Source organism: Rattus rattus, chromosome 8 (assembly GCF_011064425.1).
Source record: "Rattus rattus isolate New Zealand chromosome 8, Rrattus_CSIRO_v1, whole genome shotgun sequence".
In the NCBI taxonomy this organism is placed as follows: Eukaryota; Metazoa; Chordata; class Mammalia; order Rodentia; family Muridae; genus Rattus; species Rattus rattus.
Window position 1 is genome coordinate 64,912,465 of NC_046161.1, and position 22,676 is coordinate 64,935,140.

Below are 22,676 nucleotides of genomic sequence, written 5' to 3' on the forward strand. Positions count from 1 at the left end.
CCTGCAATACCCTAAGTACACGAGTGCTGTGTCCATTCCCTTTTCTGTGTGCCTATGTCCACAGCACCTCTCTCTCCTGAGGGCCTTTCCTTTGTGGGCTGGGGACATGCAGTCTGTGTGCTTTTCAAAACCAGGGTGCTCCCGTCTCTTCATCTGGTAGTTGCTTGCTGTTCACATCACAGAGTGCTGTTTCTTACTACTTCTCCTTTTCCTTGATACATAGCACATGTGAGTCTATGGAATAAAGTCTAAATGGATGGCATTACAAAATGTTTTAATGGTAAAGACCAACGAATTACATCTCATGATTAGTCTCATAGTCTTTAAAATTGTAATTCTATTTTGTGTGTTTGAGTGTGTGTGTAGATTAGAGTACAACTTGTGGGAGTGGCTTCTCTCCTACCATGTGAGTGCTGGGGATTAACCTCAAGTCATCGGACTTGGCAGCAAGTGCTCCACCTACTGAGTCATCTCACCGCTCGTTTGTTTAGTTGTTGGTTTATATTACACCACAGTCTTCTCACTCAGTAACTCCATACGGTTGAGAGTCTTCTAAGTTCTATTTAATTTACCGTAGGACTGAAGCTAAGCCCTTTAGAAAGAGTAGCGTCTTACAGAGTATTTATTTCAGCAGATTCTTAGTGCTTCTTATTTAACACATGCAAGCCTGGTGCTCTTGTCCTTACAGCTCACTCATATGGTTCCCATGCACAGAAAAATTTACTTTTCCCCATACTGTTTAGTGCAGTGCCAGCTAGATGTGAGGCAGTCACTGACGTAAGATGGTTTTGAAGGCTTATTCAGTCAGGTTGAATATAGGTCTTTTTATTTAACCATGCAGAGACCTGTATATCACACATTAGCCTAAAGAATGGCAGTAGAATATGAATGAGAAGTGTGTGTGAGGCTTGACTCTGACTTTTTGCTGTCCCTAGGCTGCGTGGAAAGAGAGGAGCTTTATGTTAAATCCTTCAGCATGACTAGGAGTTGTAGGCCCCACTCAAGAAACTGCTTGAGCACCTGATTTTTAGAAAATGTGATTCATTTTCATGCATGAAGTGCTCTCATACCAGATAATCCCTAAAGTGGCTAAATTAAAGATTGTTTTCGATGGGAGATTATTTTCAAACACATTGCATATTTATACACAGGTGTCATGGTTTGGACATTTTCCCATTTCTTGTATTTCTTGGTTTGTCTCTGTTTTATAAGGATTATAAGAAAAATGTCTAGGGAGCTCAAAAGAAGGCCCAGTAGTTAAGAGCACATACTGGTCTTATAGAGGACTGCAGTGTGCATGAGTGCACACACTCATGCGTGCGCACACGTACGCACACGCACACACACACACAGACAGACACACACACACACACAAGTATTAAAATTTAAATGAAAGGAGATCATGGTATGTAGTATCAGTACACCGATAGGCAGTATTTATATTGCTGTTGGTGTATAGCACAAGCATGCGGTCTGGAGTTCAGATCCCAAGCATTTATGTAAAAGCCCGAAGTGATGTACACCTATAACTCTTGAGTGCTGAGGTGGGAATGACAGGATGGGACAGGCAGATCTCTGGAGCTCTCTGGCCAGCCGGTTTAGCTAACTGGTGAGCTCTCTATTCAGTGAAAGACCCTGCCTCACCAAAAAGGAAAGGGGGGAGATAGAGGAAAGGCACCTTCCATTGACCTCGGGCCTCTGTGTGCACATGTAGCAATATACTCTTGTGCATATGCACACACACATACAACATCATAGTTGTTATCCATGGTAAAAAATTAATTTTGACTTGACTTGAAAGTTGCTTGAAATCTTCTTTCAGTGCTAGGCAGGAGGAATTGGTCAGGTCTTTTCTGGACCTGCAGCGTCTGAGTCATCCGGACACAGGTTAAGTGGTGCGCATTCTTCAGCCGTTCACACCTGCAGCATCAGAAGCTGTGTGGCTGGGACCAGCAGCCTGTTTGAGCAAGTGCTTCCAGGCTTCTGTTTTGTTCTGTGGTGTTTGAGGAGCAGCACTCTCAGGCTTTCCTCATAGCAGTGTTCCCGGCTCACCAGAAGCAGCTGTGTTAAGGAAGAGTTGAGTGGCCAAGGTGTTCCTGAGCACCTCATCTTTTGAGACTGTTATGCTTCCGACCTTTTCTGTGGCTTATGTTGGGAGAGTTTAGTAATTTTAGTGGTGTTTTCTTAATTAAAAACGTTGTGTTTTTCCCCTTTTGGCACACACAAGAGTTTAGTTGCTGCTAAGTCCCCTGCCCTTTCACAGTATACCCAATAAACCATTTTTTTTCCTTAAAGACAAAATTCATCCTCTTCCAAGGAAAACATCATTTCATTGAGATATTTCTATTTTAAAGCTAGCACATAGTTAAATTTGGGAGTTAAATCAAGTATCTTTGTTAAAATTTCTTCTTTTAAATGGGTGTGCTCTTTGCTTTGCTTACCTGTAGCACAAATACCATTTCTAAATTGGCCATTAGCTGGTATGTTTGTGGAAGCTTGAATTTATTTAACAGATACTTTTCTAGGAAGAGTAATTTGGAACCGAGTTGTGATCATCCCTTCTCCATGTTGAAACGTAGACAGGGAAGTGGACTTTGTTTTCTTCATTTCTTTATCATGCATCCACTTCATTGCTGATTGCACTTCTAACTCCTTTGAATGATAATGTTAGAAGTGTCTCTCATAGGCTGGGGTGATGGCTCAGGTGGTGAAGGCTGTTAAGCCCAGCCACCTGAACTCAACCTCCATGGGAGAAGAACAAAATCCAAACTGACTCCTGCAGCCATATTCATGTGTGTGGTGCCACTCACTGCCTCCCACTAATGTAATATTAAAAAGTTTCTTTAAAAACTATGAACTGAGTGACATAAAAGAATTTTATTGACAGCTCTGTAGTACAAGTAAGGTTTGGATTATATTAACTAGTTTTGGTTAATAGAATGATATGCTTACTGAGAGATTTGCCTCTTTTTATAGTTATATATAGCAGAAGGGTGCTCCATAGTATTAAGTGGGTCTGAGTTTTGATTGGAACATATTTGCATGTGATATGTGTCTTTAATGAATATTTTTAAATTATCTACTAGTTTAATTTGACTAATTTGTGCTATTAAAATGTAGTTCTCTGTGAGCTTATTTTACATTTGATTATTCTTTGAATTTCAGGATGGTGATGAAGAAGAAAATGAGAAAGGTATGTTTGATGCTAAGTAGAGTTTCAAGTTTATGGACATGTAGAAAAGCAAATTATAAGAAAATAAACATTCCTTATTTGAGATCTTATTTTAAAATAGTTTCTTTTCAAATTACCAATTTAGTAAATTAAGTTAGCTTCTTAATTTTCCAATTGGTTTTGGTTTTCTTTTGAACACGAGATGTGCCCTAATAGTACATATCAGTTACTGTAGTGAACAATACCTTTCTTACTGTGGATTTAGTGATTTAATAGACTCAAAATCACTGGAGATTTTAAAAATAACTGTAGCATACGGTAAGTAGATTCTGTCTTTAAGACTGACACTGCAGTAACTCATACGTGCTTATTAGAGTTTTATGACTCAATGAATTCTGCACTAGTCCTAAGAATGGTGAACGACCAGAAAACTGGCTTTTGTTTGCTACTTAGAGAAACTTTCATATGATTTTCTGACATATGTAGTGTCTTGGGAAACCATCTTATCCAATACAATCACAGGACAACAGTAGCAATATGAGGTCACTATGAGGTTGAGTTCTTGGACAGAAGTCACATTATCCTAATTGGACTAGAAAGGACATGGAACAAGGCTCCTCAGCCAGGCAGAATTAATCAAAGCCTAGAAGCAACGATGGAATAAAGCGACTGACTGCAAATCTCACATACCTGACGTCTTCTTTCTATGGGAATGCAAGAAACCTTTGCAAACAGTCATTGCAGACCACCTGGGCAGGATGCAGACAGCAAACAGTCACTTTCCTAGATGCACGGCAGAGCTTCTTCGGAGTCGACCGTAGCAGTTTTGCATTTGATCTGGACTACCCAGGGATTGAAGAGTGAAAAAGATGGGCCTTGGGAATACTCTGAAGACCAATGTCCTCAGATTGTGACCTTCCAGGAAGTCACCAAGGAGCTCCCAAGGTCACAAGGATTAAATCCCAAGATGAGCTGAACATTGGAAACAAATGTACACATCTCCCACTCTACCACGGAGGAAAACAATTCAGATACCATCAACTTCTAAGCAGAAGTGAAGATCTGACTCTTGAGGATGGATCCATTCTCTCACTGTTGTTGTTTTGATGTTTGTATGTAGAGATCATTTGCCCCTGAAGAATAAGTGATCTTAGGTAAAGGATTGTGTATGTTAGTTAATCCCTGTGTTCCCCCTAACCCTCCATCAGTGCTAATGACTGGCTTTATATTTTCTAGGTCCTTTTCTAGCTTATGAATGTGAAATTGTTTAAACTTCTTGTTTTGCCATATTTATTCCTGTTAAATCCTCTTAGATATAGCAGGTTCTGGTGATGGCACACAAGAAGTATCTAAACCTCTTCCTTCAGAAGGGAGCCTAGCTGAGGCTGATCACACAGCTCATGAAGAGATGGAAGCTAATGCGACTGGGAAAGAAGCTGAGGATGACAACATCTCGGTCACAATCCAGGCTGAAGATGCCATCACTCTGGATTTTGATGGTGATGACCTCCTAGAAACAGGTAAAAATGTGAAAATTACAGATTCTGAAGCAAGTAAGCCAAAAGATGGGCAGGACGCCATTGCACAGAGCCCGGAGAAGGAAACCAAGGATTATGAGATGAATCCGAACCATAAAGATGGTAAGAAGGAAGACTCCGTGAAGGGTGATCCTGTCGAGAAGGAAGCCAGAGAAAGTTCTAAGAAAGCAGAATCTGGAGACAAAGAAAAGGATACTTTGAAGAAAGGGCCCTCGTCTACAGGGGCCTCTGGTCAAGCAAAGAGGTTTGTTTTTCTATGTCAGTTCTTTACGATACTGAAATTCCAGCATTCAATAAGATCGCGCTACATTAAGGGGGTGGCTTCAAGACCATGTACAATAATTAGTGTCTTATGATCCTGCCTAGAGTATTTTTGACCGTCATAAGTTATTTTTTAAAAAATTCAAGATCTTCATAATATGCAGTGTGTCCTGAGTGCATTGTCGAATTGTCAGCATATATTTGGTTTTTATTTTTTATTTATTTTTGTTTGTTTTCTTTTTTTTGTTATTTTTTTTTCAAATTGACAATTTTTGTGTTTTATTTTTAAAAACCCTTGTGATGGTGGTTAATGAGCAACTGTCAGTCCTAAGAACACAAAGTGAAGTCAAGCCCCAGCCCTGAAATCTGGAGAAGATGGCCATATAACCACTGAATAGGATTGCCAGAAAACCTAGATCTTCAGGCATCTTGGGCAAAATCAGTACAAGAATCCTAAGGGAGCCTTTCAAGTAGCCTACTGTAGGCCTTTGGAGTTGTCCATGTGTATGAGTAGAACCCGTTTTGCAATGTTGTCAATATCAAGTTGTTTGGGTTTTGTTTTGTTTTTTGTTTTCAATTGTCTTCTGGTGATTTGCCTCTTTAGCTCTTCAAAGGAATCTAAAGACAGCAAGACATCATCTAAAGATGACAAAGGTAACAATATTTTTTTCTATTTATTTCATGATAACTTCACACACTTGTCTTTGTTCCCTTGACATTTAGTTTTTAGAACTCCATTGAGGAGATAAAAGGTTCAATAAACTTTTATTAAAACATTTGCAGCGGGGTTTAGCTCAGTGGTAGAGCGCTTGCCTAGGAAGCGCAAGGCCCTGGGTTCGGTCCCCAGCTCCGAAAAAAAGAACCAAAAAAGAACCAAAAAAAAAAAACATTTGCAGCAAGCCTGTATGAACATGAGAGATGGTACAAGTGTTGTTAGTTACAGTGAGTTTGAAACATTAGACATGACCACATCTCTTTCCTCTTATCGTGAATATGCTTGTGTATATTTATGGACTCCTCTACTAACATTCAATAGTACTTAATTCTTTAAATTAGGATATACTTCTGTACATAGGAAGTATACAGTATTTAAATGTTTCAGAGATCCCTTCCGAATTTGACTTGTGTTAGTGGTTGTCTTATATAGAAAAATAATTTTATGTTCAATTCCTGTAAGATCTGAGGAACAATTTTTAAAAGTTCTATAGAATTGTACATGGTACTTGTTACATAAGAGTCTTTAAACAGCGTATGTTGTTCCTTGAGCATATCCCTTGTACTTCTGGAGGGAGCAGATCTTACTGCTGCTTGTCATGTGGAGCTAGCCGGTTATCTTGTGCCCATGAGCAGTATGACTTCATGTTGTACCTCTTCTGTGATGGCTTTAAGACCATTTGTTTTCTAAAAAAAGCATCCTAAAAGAACATGCTTTTCACCTATGTCCTACCAGATCCCCAACTCTCTCTCCTGAACGTCAAAAGGAGGATTTCATGCCTTGCTGTGGTTGTGTTTCATTGATGTGTGTCATAGTTAGAAATTACTACTGACTCGACTCAGTAACTATAATTGCAATGTCCTTGTCCTTTATAGTCGGAGTTCATGGATAAGATGCAAAGGTATATCCTTTAAATTGAGAAACTTTAGTTAAGTGGTACCTTCTTTCCTGTTATCTAAAACTTTTTCCTATAATTAGGTAAGTACTGAGGCCCAAGTATTCCTAGTTACTGTAGATAAACAAACCTCTAAGTTACATGTCATAAAGTAAACCATTCTGATGACTGTCCTCAAGAATAGGAAAACATTAACTGTTGGTATTTCAGGGTTTGAGCCAAAAGCTGTGTTGGCATTTATTTTATGTGACTTTATTTAAAGCCCTCAAATGTTTACTCTTCTTTGTGCCCATGTGATAGCATGGCATTTTAGAAAGCAGTGCTGGCACTAACTTGTGCATACTTCATATGTGTGAAGCCATGTCTGTGTGGGACAGTTCAGAAAAGCTGTGATCATGTCCCTAGTCTTGTTATTTTTGAGGTCTCTATTCTTTCTGTAATGATTATTTTAGGAGGTTGTTTCTTATTTAGGTCTAGTGTAATTAAACTGCCTATGATTCCCACGAAGGTGGCCAGGTGTGGCACAGGCACTGCAGCACCTGTAAGGCAGAGGCAGGCAGATTTGAGGTCAAGGCCTAGCCTAGTCTACAGAGTGAGTTCCTGGAGAGCCAGGGCTACACAGGGAAATTCTTTCTCAAATAACTAGAACAAACATACAAGCAAAAACCCCAAACCAAAAGAGAAAAGGGAAATGAAGGTGAATTATTAAAATGTTTGTTCTCTTTCCCATTTCTGAGCCTTTAGTGTCCCTGACAGATGTCCAGCACTGGAGCAGCCTGCTCATTACCACAGGGCAGCTTCCAGCATCTCAGTTCAGTGCAGTGCTTTGAGGACAGGTTGTTAACATTTGGTACAAAACAACAAAAAATAAGAAATTTTACCCACTTTGTGTTAAAATTCATGTAGCAGGAAATGTACAAATATTCATTCTCACTGTTCTCTTTGACTTTCATAATGGAAAGTTTGTAAGATTTCGTGTATTGTAATGTTACACTATCAAAAGTTAAATGAGAAAAGATTTCATAATGGAAGCCTGTGAGCCTTGTAAGCAACTGCAGGCACTTAAGCCTCTGGTGTTAAATCTGTCCTAGGGAGCACAGGCAGTGCTGGTGGTGGCAGTGGAAGCTCGACTAAGAATATCTGGGTCAGTGGGCTGTCTTCTAATACCAAAGCTGCTGATCTGAAGAACCTCTTTGGCAAATATGGAAAGGTACGTTCTTTTTACTTTTAAATATTCAAAATAGTTACACAGATATATTCTATATATATCATACTTTCTTAAATTTTTAGATTGATTTACCTTCTTTCTTTTCTGTTTAAAAGATTTTATTTTATGTGAGTATACTGTAGCTGTCTTCAGATACACCAGAAGAGGGTGTCAGATCTCATTACAGATGGTTGTGAGCCACCATGTGGTTGCTGGGATTTGAACTCAGTACCTCTGGAAGAGCAGTCAGTGCTCTTAACCGCTGAGCCATCTTTCCAGCCCCAATTTACCTTATTTCATGTGTATGAATGTTTTGTTTGCATAATTTCTTTGTACCAGGTGTGTGCCTGGTCAGACGAGGTCCTTGAAACTGGAGTTATGGACAGCCGTGAGCTGCCATGTGGGTGCTGGGAATTGGACCTGAGTCCTCTGCAAGAATGAATAGCAAGTGTTTACAGCAGCTGAGCCATCTCTCTAGGCCTATCGTCTATATATTTTTGTACCTCTGAGCCTTGGGAGTCTTTGAGTTCCAAGTGCATATTATACTCATTTGAGCTAAGAACTGAGTTTTATTTATCAGGATGGAAACAATCTGGCAGATGCTGAGACTAGTCGATCATCCTGGAAATAAATATAAGAGGCTGGAATTAGGTAGTAGAATGGATAAACTGCAGAGGAAGCAAATACTCTTGTGGAGGTTCTCAGCCACTAGTGAGGAAAATGTAAAACTGTGTTTTATTGATGATCATGGGATTGACTGCCATTCTCAATGTTTTCTATCTGACATCCTTAAGAACCTGCTTTACTTAGATGACTTTCTAATTAAAGATGTAAAAGCCTCTAAATGATCGATGGTTTTGAAATGTTAATGCTCTCTCTGTGTGTGTGTGTGTGTGTGTGTGTGTGTGTGTGTGTGTGTGTGTGCTTGTGCACAACTCCCTAACAGTAAAGAGAACAACTACAGAACACTCAGTCAATAGATAGTGCTGTGCTACCAGTGCCTGCTTTTCAGCGCAGTCCCTTCTTTCTTTCTGTTGAAAAGCATGGACTTAAGTCTTCATCCTCCGTGGTTACATCATAGTGTCTACCTTGCTCTACTTACTCTAGTCTTACTTTGTATGCATATGGTAGGCCTTAATCAAATTAATAACCAGTGTTGGTTATCAGAATGATAGTCCCATAATCAACTCTGGCATGTGTTGTGTTGTTTCAGTTATGTGCTTTGAGAGAACGCAAAGCCGTGCTTTATTTAGTGCTGGCACTTATCAGAATAGAAAATGTGAGAGTATCATATATATGATGCCAAGACTGTGAACTCAGGTTTTAAAGGCTTTTCTTAAAACTCAGATGACGCCTACAGCTTCCATCAACCCACCACAAACCCTGCCTAAACTCCCTCTGCCTCCTCCTCCAGTGTCTTTGCTCCCTCTTCAGTCCTGCTTTTCCTCTGACTCCCACGTTGTCCTGCTCGGAACTGTCACTTTGATGCTGGTCACCTTACAATGTTTGGCATATTCTTGGTGTATATTTTAAGTCTGCCTTTTTTCTTTTTTCTTTATTCATTTTTTGAAATTTAAAGTGACTCAAAGGAAAGAGCAAAGGCTTCTTTAAAGTGTCTGCAGACACATCCGTCTGTACATTGTCCGTAAGAGATGTAGGGTCTGCCCAGTATGAGGACACTGGTCCAAATCCAGTTTCTTCTTGTTTGTCATTTTTGCACTATTTACTTTATTGATGTAGTTTGTTTGGGTTGTATATTTGGGTAGAGGTAATATGTACTTAAAATATTCAAAGGAATTACTTATCAGGGTAGATTTTGGTCACAAAAGTACGAGAGGATAGAATTACACCCACAGTGTATCTGTGCCGTCCCTTACCTTCATGGTCTTAGTGCTGAGTCTCATCTGTTAGGAATTACAGTTCTGAGTATAATCTAATTTTACAGGTTTTAAGTGCAAAGGTAGTTACAAATGCTCGAAGTCCTGGGGCAAAATGCTATGGCATTGTAACCATGTCTTCAAGCACAGAAGTGTCCAGATGTATTGCCCATCTCCATCGCACAGAGCTACATGGACAACTGATTTCTGTGGAGAAAGTAAGTGTGACTAGTTTTTCATAAAAAGGGAAAGTAACTAGAGACCTAATCTGAAATAAAACTGTTTGAGTCTTATCAGTAGTCAAATTTTTGATTTTGGTGCATTTGAGAGTTTTTGGTTAAGATGCTCAGCAGGGAGAGTGGATGCAGATACCTTTATTCTAAACCAGCAGGGACAGGGATGCAGGTATCTGAAGCCTAAAGTGTGGGACAATCCTGTCCAAGTATTTCAGATAAGAATAATCAACTTGTCTCAATCTAAAAATGTCTTTCATGAATGATAGACAGTGCATGGCTATAATTTCAGAGCTTGAGAGGAAGAAACAGAAAAATCATGAGTTTAAAACTACTATGAGCCCTTGGTCCCAAGGGAGACCTGATGACCCAGCATAGGGGGATACTGGAGCAGTGGGGGAGCACTCTCATACAGGCAAAGGGGAGGGGGAGGGCAGATGTGGGATGGGGGGTTGGTGGAGGGGTAACTGGGAATTGGGATATCATTTGAGATATAAATAAATGGAATAATTAATAAATAAAAATTAAAATTAAAAAAAAAAAACAAACCCCAAGACTACTGTGAGCTACAAAGTGAGATCCAAACTTGCCCAGAATTGTCCTCAAACTTAAAAATCATCCTGTGTCCGCCTCACATTTGTGACTGTGCCCAGCGCAACTCCATTTATATAATGTAACTCTAAAGCTTACAAATTTTTTTTGGGGGGGGGGAGGATTTATTCAGCTTACATTTCCACATTGCTGTTCATCACCAATGAAGCTTACAAATTTTAAGAACATTTATTTATTTTTGTTTTAAACCTTTCAGGTCAAAGGTGATCCTTGTAAGAAAGAAATGAAGAAAGAAAATGATGAAAAGAGCAGCTCGAGAAGTGCTGGCGATAAAAAGAGTGCCAGTGACAGGAGTGCCAAGTAAGGGCAGGGCGGGTTGGTAGCTGTTCAGCCACATCTGGCTTTTCATAGACAGATGACTTCTTGGTACATAGCAAAAGTAGTTATTCTGGTTTTTTGTCTTGAATGATATGGTCAGGACACAAGCATCTATTAAAAAAGAAGAGAAAAGGTCATCTGAGAAATCGGAGAAAAAAGAAAGCAAAGATACTAAGAAAGTAGAGAAGGAGGAGAAAAACGACGATGGTCCAAGTGGGCAGACTTCAGAGTCAGTGAAAAAGAGCGAAGAGAAGAAACGGATAAGTACGTCACGTACCCTTCTTCCCTCAGCTCCTCTCGGCTGTGCCCTTCGTGTTTGTAGTTCAGAGGCATAGCTCTCAAGGGTCGTTAGGTCCAGAAGTAGAAAGGGACTTATAGACCAACTTTCCCTTCTACTACAAGGTCATATTCTTATAAGTAATGTCCCTGGCTGTATCCTTAAGTCTTAATTGACTTGGGTTTGGGCTGTAGGCTCCCCTCTCCCAAATGAGCAGTGGCCATTGATTTTCGATATCTTACTGAATTAGGATCTTTTGGTATCATTGAAAGTATTTAACAGATTATTGTAATGTGTTTGCATTTAAGTTAGACTTTTTTTTTTTATATCAGGTGAAAATTCAGTTTTATTCAATATGCTCCTTTTCAACAATATTTTGTAGCCATTTGTTTATCTAAAGTATTGATTTTCTTTTTTTTTTTTAGGTTCAAAGAGTCCAGGACATATGGTGATACTAAACCAAACCAAGGGAGATCACTGTAGGCCATCAAGAAGGGGCAGATATGAGAAAGTAAGTCTTCAAGACGAAACTGTCTGCTTGTTTGACCTTTATTTCCAAAAGATAAGCTGTTGTCACCAAAGAAAGACATTGTTTAAGACGTCTTTAAAAGGCAGTATTACTACTTAATTGGACTTCAGAAGATGTTTTATTGATTTATTTTGTATTTATGTGTGTGAGTTTGCATGAGCTTCTGTGCACTTTGTGCTTGCAGGGTCCCCTACCCTTAACACACACACCCCCCCCCCCACCAGAAAGTAGTAAATCTCCTGGAACGGACTCAGAGGCAATTGTGAGCTGCTGTGTGGTGTTGGGAACCAAACCCGAGTCTTCTGCAAGTGCAGTAAAGGCTGAAAAGCACGGAAACCTCTGAGCCACTGCTACTCCCCTCATTTGAACTTTTAAAATGACCAGGGAACCTAAAGTATGGAACTGCACATGATTTTAATTATTTTCTAGTCTTATGTTTTGTTTCTTCTTCTGTAGGGTCATGGAAGAAGCAAAGAAAAGGAGAGGGCCAGCCTAGATAAAAAAAGAGACAAAGACTACAGAAGGAAGGAGATCTTGCCTTTTGAAAAGATGAAGGAACAAAGATTGAGAGAACACTTAGTTCGTTTTGAAAGACTGAGACAAGCAGTGGAATTCAGAAGGTAGGAGGAACATGTTTGATATGTCCTTAACATGTGTCTTTAGCTGTAACCCAGCCTGCTAGGGACTGTATCCCCTCGAAGCCTGATTGTCAGTCGAAGGCAGTGAAGGCATGACCTGATGATTTAAGTGCATAGCATTCCACCATTTGCAAAATCCTTTTTGGTTTGTTGTTTCCAGCTCAGTTCTGTAAAGTTAATTAAGCCCGATGTTTCTATTAAAACCAGAGGCCTGGGGAGGCTGACTGAATCTGCCAATGAGCTGATGAGTGGTGGAGTCAGGACTCAGGCCCAAGTCTTACTTCAGGTCCAGTGCTCTTTCCTCTGTTTCAAAATGCTGCCATAAAAACTAGGTCTTACAGGAGGGAGAATTTCCAGATAGTGTCAGAGTAAGCTACAGAGTTGAACTGTTGTCACAAAGCTGAGGAATCCTTCAAGGTTCTTTGCATTAGTTTCTGTTGCTCTGAGCTTTAGCGCAGTCCCTACCCTATCCACATTAAAACACACCAGAACCCAAAAGCAGATGCCTCCATTTTTAGTGGCAATATCAACAAACCCACCAGATTTTCAGGTCACAGCCACATACCTGTGTTTGGATGCCACATGACATATTGAGAACATGTCTCCTAGTCTGCTTTTAATCTGTTAAACCTATCTAGCACAGAGTTCACTCACAGTTTCATCTTTGTAGTCTCAGATGTTAGGAACTTTAAAAGGCCATTGCCTATGGCTAAAGAAATGATTCCTCACAAAACACACCTTCATCAACCCTAGGTCCGAGCTTCTGCTCATGAGTGACTGACTGGTCAGGGAAGAACAAGGAAAGAGATGCTAGGGAAGTGACTTTCAGATTTCTTTAAAATCCTCTGTGTTGCTCGACCTTTTTACTCCTGAGCTCAAGGCATCCTTCTGCTCAGTCTCCTGCGGATCTGTAACCACGGGCACGCACTAGTCCATCTAGTTAAATGTTCAGTGTGCCTTCTTCACTCTCCTGGGAAAAATGTATATTTATCTGCTCATAATTTAATGTAACAATTTAGCAGTAATGTAAAAAAGAAATAAGTGATTTGTAACGTGTGTGTGTGTGTGTATACACATATACATGTATATGTATATGTAGATGTATTCCAGATATAAATGTTTAGATGTGTAGAAGATACATTGAACTAGTCAGATATTTGTATCTTATTAGACTCACCAAGAATGTGAAAGCTGCAGATATAGATGGATTTTTTTGTGTCGAATTGGTGAATCAGGTATCAATAGAAGTGTTCTAGGGGAAAGGAAGGAATTTAAAGATGATTTCTGAAATGGTAACAAATCTTGGGTAAAGCCCTCAACAAAATATAATCCCTTCCCTTTAAAAAAAAAAGTAAATTTTGAGTTGTGTTATTTGAAAAGTTTAATATATGAACCTGTGCTAAAGCAAACACGCCTACCATTCATGAAAAGTACAGTTAAATTTAGACCATGCTTTAAAGGCATTTGTTGTTTCTCAAGGGCGCAGCTGTCCACCGTGGCATAGGAAAGGGTTTAAAAGTATTAGGTAGGGGTTGGGGGTTTAGCTCAGTGGTAGAGCGCTTGCCTAGCAAGCACAAGGCCCTGGGTTCGGTCCTCAGCTCTGAAAAAAAGGAAAAAAAAAAAGTATTAGGTAATCTTTGCTTTGTAGGTTATGTTCTTTGGTCTGTAAACTGCACTGGCAGTTCATGCCATCAAGTGTCATAGAATTCTTGGTCTCCACCCACTGAATGGTAGTAACAACCTACTGACTTTCAGTTAAAATGCCATACCAGTTTTTAAGGGAACAGCACTGACCCATTGAGAATACTGAATTGCTACAAGCAAATATACAAGTGTGCAAAAAATATTAAAGCTGCTTACCTGAGGGTCAGTAAGTAAAGAAGCACCGAACAAGGTCTGCTATGTGTGCACTGAATTGCCTTTGACTAGAAAGCATGGTCCCCGTAACTGTGTATTACAGTGGCCTTTAAGAACACATTCTGTTATATGCCGTTTCTTAGAATTGTTTGTGATTATAATTCCAAGCTATCAGAATAAAGTATATACATTATTTCAGGAGTTAAGGATATATGGTAGATTTTAGAATTTTTCTATGGAAAATAATTGATAAAAGTTGTAGTTTTGAGCCAGTTATGATGGTACACACCTAATCTCAGTACTTGGAGGCAGAGGCAAGAGGTTTGCCACAGGTTCCAGGCCAGTCTAAATAGTGAGTTTGAGGCCAAACAGAGCTACATAGTGTGACCTGTCACAAAAAAAAAGAAGAAAAATTGTAGTTTTATAAATTTATATACATTTTTAAAATGTCAATTATTGGGTTTTTATTATGGTGGTATTTTCATTTAACCAAATCATCTAATAGGCAAATAGTGTATAAAATTTAGCTGCCTAGTGGACAGTCCTATAAATAAGTGATAATACTGAAATATGTTTAAAGTTTTATTTTGCGTTCTTTCCAATTACATTAAAACTATTAAGATTAATGTTGAATTTTAAAATTGCCAATCACGAGGAAAAATTCAAATTCAAAGCTATTATTTTTCACACAGTGCTAGCATAATTTAAGTATTTCTAAATACTGATTTTTGTTAGACGAAAAGAGATTGCAGAAAGAGAGCGTCGAGAGCGTGAACGCATTAGAATAATTCGTGAACGGGAAGAACGGGAACGCTTACAGAGAGAGAGAGAGCGCCTAGAAATTGAAAGGCAAAAACTAGAGAGAGAGAGAATGGAACGCGAACGCTTGGAAAGGGAACGCATTCGTATTGAACAGGTGCAGTCAGAAAATCTTTTCATCTTGACAACTCGCCTTTGCAAACCCTGTAATTTTTTGCCCTCAAGTTTGCTTTACTTACTGTAAAGCTCCTGTAGATCAGAGTGAGCACTGAAGTGTCCCTGACGATGACGAATTAGGCACAAGTGAGAAGTGTGTTGGATTGTGACTTCCTTGTTGATTACAGTACCCTGTAGCTCTGCAGTGTAATGGCAGCCTAAGAGTATGAGCATAGGACTGAGTCCAGAGTAGCTGTAACCCAGCACTGTCACCACCCCAGACTTAGAAAATAACAAGGGCTTCCTTACCCAAGGCTGGAAGGAAATACTGCGCCTCTGCACAGTTGCCACCCGGGGCTTAAGGCACTTAAGAAAACCCACTTTACTCATTCCTTTTAGGTGCTTTTTGTTTAAGTCAGTGTATTAAATGAACTCTGACCTTCCCCCAGATGCTCACCAGTTTCTGCCCCTCGACCCTGTTATTTTACTGTCACCCACCAGTAGCTGTAGTCTAGGTGATTAAAATCTAATGTATTCGTATGTGCTCTACCTGGTGCTTCTCTGTGATGGTTTCTCAACCCAGATGTACACTTACCTTCTGTCTTTACTTTGTGTTTGGTTCATTCCTGTGTGTCTGAAGGAACGGCGTAGGGAAGCTGAACGGATTGCTCGAGAGAGAGAGGAACTCAGAAGGCAACAGCAGCAGCTTCGCTATGAACAGGAAAAAAGGAATTCTTTGAAACGCCCACGTGATGTAGACCATAGGTAGTTGCTTCCTTTCTTCCTTAGTGGTTTGCCTTGCTATCTTGTTAGTGAGCTAGGGTTCTAGAATTCGAATGCCAGTGCTCCCAGCTCTGGAATAAAAGATCCTGGCCAAGATGGAAGGGACGGGAGCCGTGCACCAGCAGGCAGGGCGTCTGCTCTCTCTCTCAGCCTCTTCTAGCACCATAGGATTGCTCATGAAAACTGGAGGCACACAGACATAATAGGGGTAGATAGAGTTTTCCAGGTCAGGCCTTTGAAAACTTACCAAGGCAGAGAGTAAACTAACCAAGTTGTGGATTGCTGCGTTTATATTCATGCTTCCTAGTAGAGTTTAAAATATAAGTGTTCTACATCATTTTCTTAATACAAGTTCTGAGCACTTTAGGATTTTTGTTTTTTGTTTTGCTTTAATGGAGAAATGAGTAGGATGAATGCGTTGTGCTCTGGTCTTCTCCAGCTTCTGTGAGGCCACAGTCACGGAAGCTAAGGGTATAGCTCAGGGTTGGTGTGCGTCTCTTGCACGAGCAGGTCCTGAGCCGCCATCTGCACTTTAAGGAGAGAAGGGAGTAACTGGAAACTGCTGGTTAGAATTGGTTATGACACTGATGTCAGGAGTTCCTCCTTTTCATTTGAAGACGTAAGAAGAAGTTCAGGCTAGAGAGACGACCCAGTGGGCAGAGTGACTGCTGAGCAAGCATGAGATCGGAGCTTATCTCCTCAGCACCCATGGAACAAGACGGGTGCAGAAGTGTGCGCCTGTAATCCAGCTCTGGAGAGGCAGACAGGCGACACCCTGGAGCTCTCTGGACAACTCGTCTAGTTCTTTCAGTGAGCTCCAGGTTTGTTGAGAGATCCTGTCTTAAAAAGTAAGGTGGAGGCAACATCCACATTAACCTGTGTCCCCACATGCACAGTTGTATGCAGTCAGACAAGCATGTATACGTGTGCACACATAAAAAGCAGGCAGTTTTTCAATACCTTTCTCCTCGTATTTATGACTCAGGATTTAGCAGTTTGTTCGGTCCCTGCTACTCACTGTTGTAGCTTGAGTTTAGTAGCCTTTATGTCCACAGTTCCAACGCAGTATCTATGAGTCCAAGTGAATGCTGTTCGTTTATTACCAAATAATTTATATAAATGAGCAACAATTTCTCTTCAAGGCGAGATGATCCTTACTGGAGCGAGAATAAAAAGTTATCTCTAGATACAGATGCACGATTCGGCCACGGGTCTGACTATCGTCAACAGAGCAGGTTCCTTGACTTCAGCCATCGAGAGCGGGCCAGGTTTCCTGACACTACATCTGTGCAGTCATCATCCTTTGAAAGGTTGGTGGACACACTGCAGCACTTACATTTGAGACAGAGCCTTGCTGGTCACAGCTCCGGTTCTCTGTAAGATCTTCGTGAAGTGCTGAGTCCACAGAGTGTTCGGCACAAGCCATAGGTCTAGTTTTGGTCTCACTGGCGGGAGAGTGCTGTTCTCTCCATTCCTTCAACTGGACAGAGGCTTTGGGAGGTATGGGCTGGAGAGTCAGGAGTTGAGACCAGCCAAGGCTACACAGCCATTTGAGACTCTGCTCCATAAAAACCAATACAGCGTGTGAATGGAGAATGCTAATTTTGGATGTGCAATGGCCGTAACAGTAAAACATGGAGGCTGGTTGTGACTCCACTGATATATTTCCTCCTGGAAAACAAACCAACCTTTGAGTTAGACATAGCTCGATATAAAAGAAAATCATTTCAGTAGTGAGAGCTTTTCTGGCAGGCAGCTTTGCCATGATTTCCTTTAAAAGGTTTCATGATTATAGGTTATGCAGATCAAGTTGAGAGTACCGGCAAGTAAATGCTTCTTAGGACCTGTATCTGTTTTCCTTCAATAGACGGGAACGGTTTGTTGGTCAGAGTGAAGGGAAAAAACCAAGACCAGCAACCCGAAGAGAAGAGCCAAGTTTTGAAAGGTACCCTAAAAACTTCAGTGATTCCAGAAGAAATGAGCCCCCACCACCAAGAAATGAACTTAGAGAAACGGACAGGCGAGAGGTCCGAGGGGAGCGAGACGAGAGAAGAACAGTAATTCTCCATGACAGGCCTGAGGTCGCTCACCCCAGACACCCTCGAGAAACTGTGCCCAATCCTTCTAGACCAACCTCCTGGAAAAGCGAAGCGAATATGTCCACAGAGAAACGGGAGTCAAGGTAGTTCTCAGTAATCTCTTTGTGGTATACTGTGCCTTTGAGTTTTTAAGAATTATAAAGTGAGGTTTTGATTCTTGTGCTCTGTTAACAGAGTTGAAAGACCAGAACGGTCTGGGAGAGAAGTCTCAGGGCACACTGTGAGGGGAGCGCCCCCTGGGAATCGGAGTAGTGCCTCAGGCTATGGAAACCGAGAGGGAGACCGAGGAGTCATCTCTGACAGAGGAAGTGGAGCACAGGTAAAGTTGCTGGAAGCTTCCTGTTGATGCTTACATTTTCTCTCTTTTTAAAAATTAAATTTCTATTTATGGGTGTTTTGCCTGCCTATATCTGTGTACTATTTTTATGCCCTGTGCCTATGGGATTCAGGTCTCCTGGAACTAGAGTTCCAGACTGGATGTTAGAGCTGGGGATTGAGCTGGGTCCTTGAGAAGAGCAGCTGCTGCTCTTACTGCTGACTACATCAGCCTGGAGAGTTGCCTTTGATGAGGGTTTTGTTTGTTTTCAAGACAGGGTTTCTCTGTTGTATCCCTGGCTGTTCTGGAACCGGCTCTGTAGACCAGGATGACCTCAAACTCACAGAGATCCGCCTGCCTCTGCCTCCCGAGTGCTGGGATTAAAGGCCTGCGCCACTACTGCCCAGTGGGAATACATTTTGATGTTATAAGTTCTATGCCAGATAGAATTTGGCGTTGTGTTTATTTTGTATACTTAAACACACACCAAGTTTAATTAAATCATCTTTGGCATGTGTTGGCATGTGTTGGCATGTGTTGGCATGTGTTGGCATGGGCATGCAAGCATGTTTGGTGTCCTCGATTGCTTCTCACTTTATGTTTTGAGTCAGGGTCTCTTGCTGAAGCTGGAGCTTCAGTTCTGGCTGCTCACGCTAGCTAGCCTGTTCCAGGGACTTTCCCCAGTGGCAGCCACCACTCTTACCCAGTTCTCCCTCTCTCTCCCCCCTCTCTGTCTCTCTGTTGTTGTTTGAGACAGGGTTTCTCTGTAGCCTAAACTCCGAGATCAGCCTACTCTGACTCCCGAGTGCCAGATTGAAGGTTCGCACCAGCACTCCAGGCTTCTTACCTAACCTGTCTGCAGGTTCTGGGGATCTGAACCCCGTCATGCTTGGATGGAAAATACTCCATATACCAGGCCTCTCAAGCCCTCAATGATACAAATTTTGTTTTAACTAGAAAATGTCTTCAAATCTTGTCATGTACTGTGTCACTGTAGGTCATTTCCTCCAGCACATTTATGAAGTAGGTTCTTGGCCTCATGGTTATGAAGTGTAAGTGTGTCAGTACTTCATAGTAACATTTACACAAGTGCACTAACCTGACCACCCTTACTGAGACTTGAAACTAAGCATATGATGTAGTTAAGAGTAAGAAGTTGTTCTACACCAGCACTCTACAGTCAGAAAGACCTCTAAAGAAAATCTCCTCAGGAGGCGAGCCTAGAGTCCTTGTCAGAAGTTTATGATGTCTGTCAGTTGTTTGGCCAATATTGTATCCAGTTTGCGTGGATGCTGGCAGCTTAGCCTAACTGGGTGTCAGCAGCCCTTGACTCCTCCTCCTGTCCTGAGTTCTATAAATACATGTGTCCCCTTGTCCCCACTCCTTGTGTAGCCACAGTGGAGCACATGTGCAGGCTTCAGCACTAAGTCCTACTGGGAAAACAGGACAAGCTTTCTGTAACGGTGTACAGATTGTTCTGATAGGTTGACCATATACCCAACCTCCAGCTCTTTAACTTTTGACCCCTTGTGTATATGTAGAGATTTATCCAGGCATTTGAAATTCCTGTGCCCAAATAATGCTGGAGTAGTTGTGGATGTGGACACAGAAATAAAGGTACTAAGGAACTCCTGCCAGAATAGGTGGCCCCTCCTTCCTCTGCTGCATTCTCAGACATTTTACTGGTTTGCCCTGATATTAAAGACAGCAGTGTGAGTCAGCACATGGGACTAAGGGGCCCACACTCATCTTTTCCTGTGCTGTTCCCAGCACTACCCTGAAGAACGACATGTTGTGGAACGTCATGGACGGGACACAAGTGGACCAAGGAAAGAGTGGCATGGCCCACCCTCCCAGGGGCCTAGCTACCATGACACAAGACGAATGGGTGATGGCCGGACAGGAGCAGGCATGATAACCCAACACTCAAGGTGAGTAGCTAATGTTTTAAAACTTTTTCTGTTGTCATACAATTGGGTAGTCCTTTTCCTTGTGATTGTTAGAGCTTTTGAGAAATTACATGTGGATAGTAAATCCCCAGGTTTGCCCAAACCTTTCCTAGGAACTGAGTCTGCAGAAGCCTGAGCTAGCAGCTAGTTTGTAAGATTGTCCTCCCTGTTGAAGGTTAACAATTAGCATTCTTGCAAGTAGGTCCTAGATGTAGGCCGTGCATGTGACCTTGTGGTGCTTACATCAGGAGGTCGAGGAAGCTGACAGCAGGTCCATTCCTTTTCATACAACAGTCCAGCTCGACACACTCAACCCAAGCCTATTTGAGGTGGAGGAACAAGGTTGATCTTTCTCTTCTTACTCTGTGGTGTCAGTGGTCTCTCTGCAGCCTCACCGTCTTGCTCCTGTCCTGTCTTACACCCTTGTTTTAGAGGAGACACTGCTTTGCTCTCCTGTTGTTTACTTCTGCATGGCACTGCCATTTGCTCTCCATGTGTTGAAAGCACCAGCAACTTGTTCTGTGTAAGCTTTTTGGTTCTGGGCTCCTTACGGTTTGCTCTGTTTCACTCTGTGGCTTTCCTCATTCTGAAGCAGTCTCTTGGTTTCTTGGTCTTAGAATGTGTAGGCTGACTGTCTTCAGATCAGGATTCTCTTGCCTCAGCCTTCCAGATACTACCCCACAGTGCGAGCACTCCCACCCTACCTCTCTCTTTCTCTCTTTCTCTCTTCCTCTTTCTCTTTTCCTTTTTTCCTTTGTCTTACTCTCTCTCCCTCCCTTCCTCTCCTTCTCTACCACCCTTCCTTCCATTTTTCAAGTTAGGGTCTTACTACATATTCCTGCTGTCCTGGAACTCACTGTAGACCAGACTGGCCTCAAACTCGAGGTCTGCCTGCCTCTGCCTCTGCCCCTCTGTCCTAAGTGCTGGGACTAAAGGTGTGACCACCATGCCCAGCTTTCAGCTTTCAGCCTTCTGGTTTTTCCCCTCTTGACCCTCCTCTCTGGCTCCTTCAAGCAGATGAGCTTCAGACATGACTTTTCTCTGCCACCTTCTAATGCCTCTGTTAGCTCCACGTCTCAGGCAAACGTGTGCCTCTCCAACTTATTTTTTTTCTTCAAGCTTCTTTTACCTCTCAGTGCTGCCATCCTCAAAACCCTGACAGGGGAGACATGGCCCAGCCTTGATCTTTCTTTGTTCTTAGAATAATTCAGAACGGTGTCCAGCTGGTAAGTATGTTTCTGTTGCTGCCCCTGCCTCTGCATCCATCCCATGGCTGCTCCTCTCAGAGAACGTGTGACAGTCACCACCTCTGAACATGGCTGTGGAACCACACATTGTGTTGTATCATTTACTTGCTTCAAAACCACAGTGGCTTCTGTAGGTTGCAAACTTCACCCAGAGTTCTCCGCTGGCTTTATAGGAAGCACTTCACTGCCCATCACGAGAGAGTCCTGGAGTGTCTTTATCCTGTCACTTTGTGGTATCTGTAGTGTTGCTCTCAATAGAAAGGCTGCAAACATCATTGAGTGACTTTCTGGTAGTGAGTTCATGAAGCTGTAGTGTGTACCACAGTCTCCTTAATGCTGCTAATGAAAGCCGACTAGAGAGTCCACCCACACCACTCTTTCTTCCTTGGTAAGGAGGGCTTAGCAATGAGATGCGCCTTACAGGGTAGAGTTGCTGTGGGTGAGAAGAGCAGGGAGCAGCTTGTGTGCCACTGAGTGGCAGAGGTTGTGAAGGCCTCTCTTGTGACCGTCTGTTCTGACCTTTGTTTCCCCTCTAGCACTGCGTCTCCAGTTAACAGGATTGCACAGATGAGTGGCAACACCATGCCGAGAGGAAGCAGCTCTGGGTTTAAGCCGTTTAAGAGTGGACCTCCACGGCGATTTTAACGCAAGCTTCCTGCTGTGGCTTCAAGATAATTTATTGAGATCTCCTGTAAACTTTCCCTGACTGCTTACAAGGACGACTTCTGACTGCTTGAGAGTTCTAGCTGACTGTTGTTTTTCATTTTAAAAAAAATTTAACACGATTTCTTTTCTCAATTTTAGAGAAGATGTTTAAATAGTTCTGTTGAAACTTTTCATAGTTTTGTGTATCATTCAACTTTTTCTTGCAGCACTGAGACCCATTTGAAAGGCTTGCCACCAAGGCTGTTCTGTTTGGCGCTGTGTGAACATGAGTGGTTTGCAGCTGAATGGCAATGGTTTCGTCTGCAGCACAGCTCTGTGGTGTCATAAATAGCAGTGGGCTCGTCTGCAGCACAGCTCTATGGTGTCACCAGTGTTTGCTGCCTCCACTTTGAAGGCTATTTGAGCTTCAAACGCCTGCTGTCCAATTTTTAGAGAATAAGATTGTTCCTTGCATTTCGGAGTATTATGTAACCTATTTTTGCAGAAGGTACTGTTACATTAAGTGCATCTGTGTATCCTGGTTAAAAAAAATGTAATCTTTTTGGAAATAAACCTTCATATTCTGTATAGTT

At 41.7% G+C, this 22,676-nt stretch overlaps 1 protein-coding gene across 5 annotated transcripts in view; it reads left to right on the plus strand.

Moving 5' to 3' along the window:
* Sltm (SAFB like transcription modulator) overlaps nucleotides 1-22,676 on the plus strand; it is a 45,251-nt gene extending 22,575 nt beyond the window's left edge. For 3 of the 5 annotated variants that reach the window (XM_032911337.1, XM_032911336.1, XM_032911334.1), the window contains 16 exons: nucleotides 3,166-3,193; nucleotides 4,486-4,954; nucleotides 5,576-5,625; nucleotides 7,673-7,791; nucleotides 9,734-9,883; nucleotides 10,707-10,810; nucleotides 10,929-11,092; nucleotides 11,531-11,616; nucleotides 12,091-12,254; nucleotides 14,865-15,045; nucleotides 15,685-15,809; nucleotides 16,970-17,137; nucleotides 17,695-18,009; nucleotides 18,101-18,245; nucleotides 20,013-20,173; nucleotides 21,975-22,676. In XM_032911337.1, the coding sequence (XP_032767228.1) occupies nucleotides 4,581-4,954; nucleotides 5,576-5,625; nucleotides 7,673-7,791; nucleotides 9,734-9,883; nucleotides 10,707-10,810; nucleotides 10,929-11,092; nucleotides 11,531-11,616; nucleotides 12,091-12,254; nucleotides 14,865-15,045; nucleotides 15,685-15,809; nucleotides 16,970-17,137; nucleotides 17,695-18,009; nucleotides 18,101-18,245; nucleotides 20,013-20,173; nucleotides 21,975-22,083 (2,415 nt within the window). In that variant the 5' untranslated portion in view covers nucleotides 3,166-3,193; nucleotides 4,486-4,580 and the 3' untranslated portion in view covers nucleotides 22,084-22,676. The remainder of the gene's footprint in view (nucleotides 1-3,165; nucleotides 3,194-4,485; nucleotides 4,955-5,575; nucleotides 5,626-7,672; nucleotides 7,792-9,733; nucleotides 9,884-10,706; nucleotides 10,811-10,928; nucleotides 11,093-11,530; nucleotides 11,617-12,090; nucleotides 12,255-14,864; nucleotides 15,046-15,684; nucleotides 15,810-16,969; nucleotides 17,138-17,694; nucleotides 18,010-18,100; nucleotides 18,246-20,012; nucleotides 20,174-21,974) is intronic. The other 2 variants (XM_032911338.1, XM_032911335.1) reach the window with 1 other exon arrangement.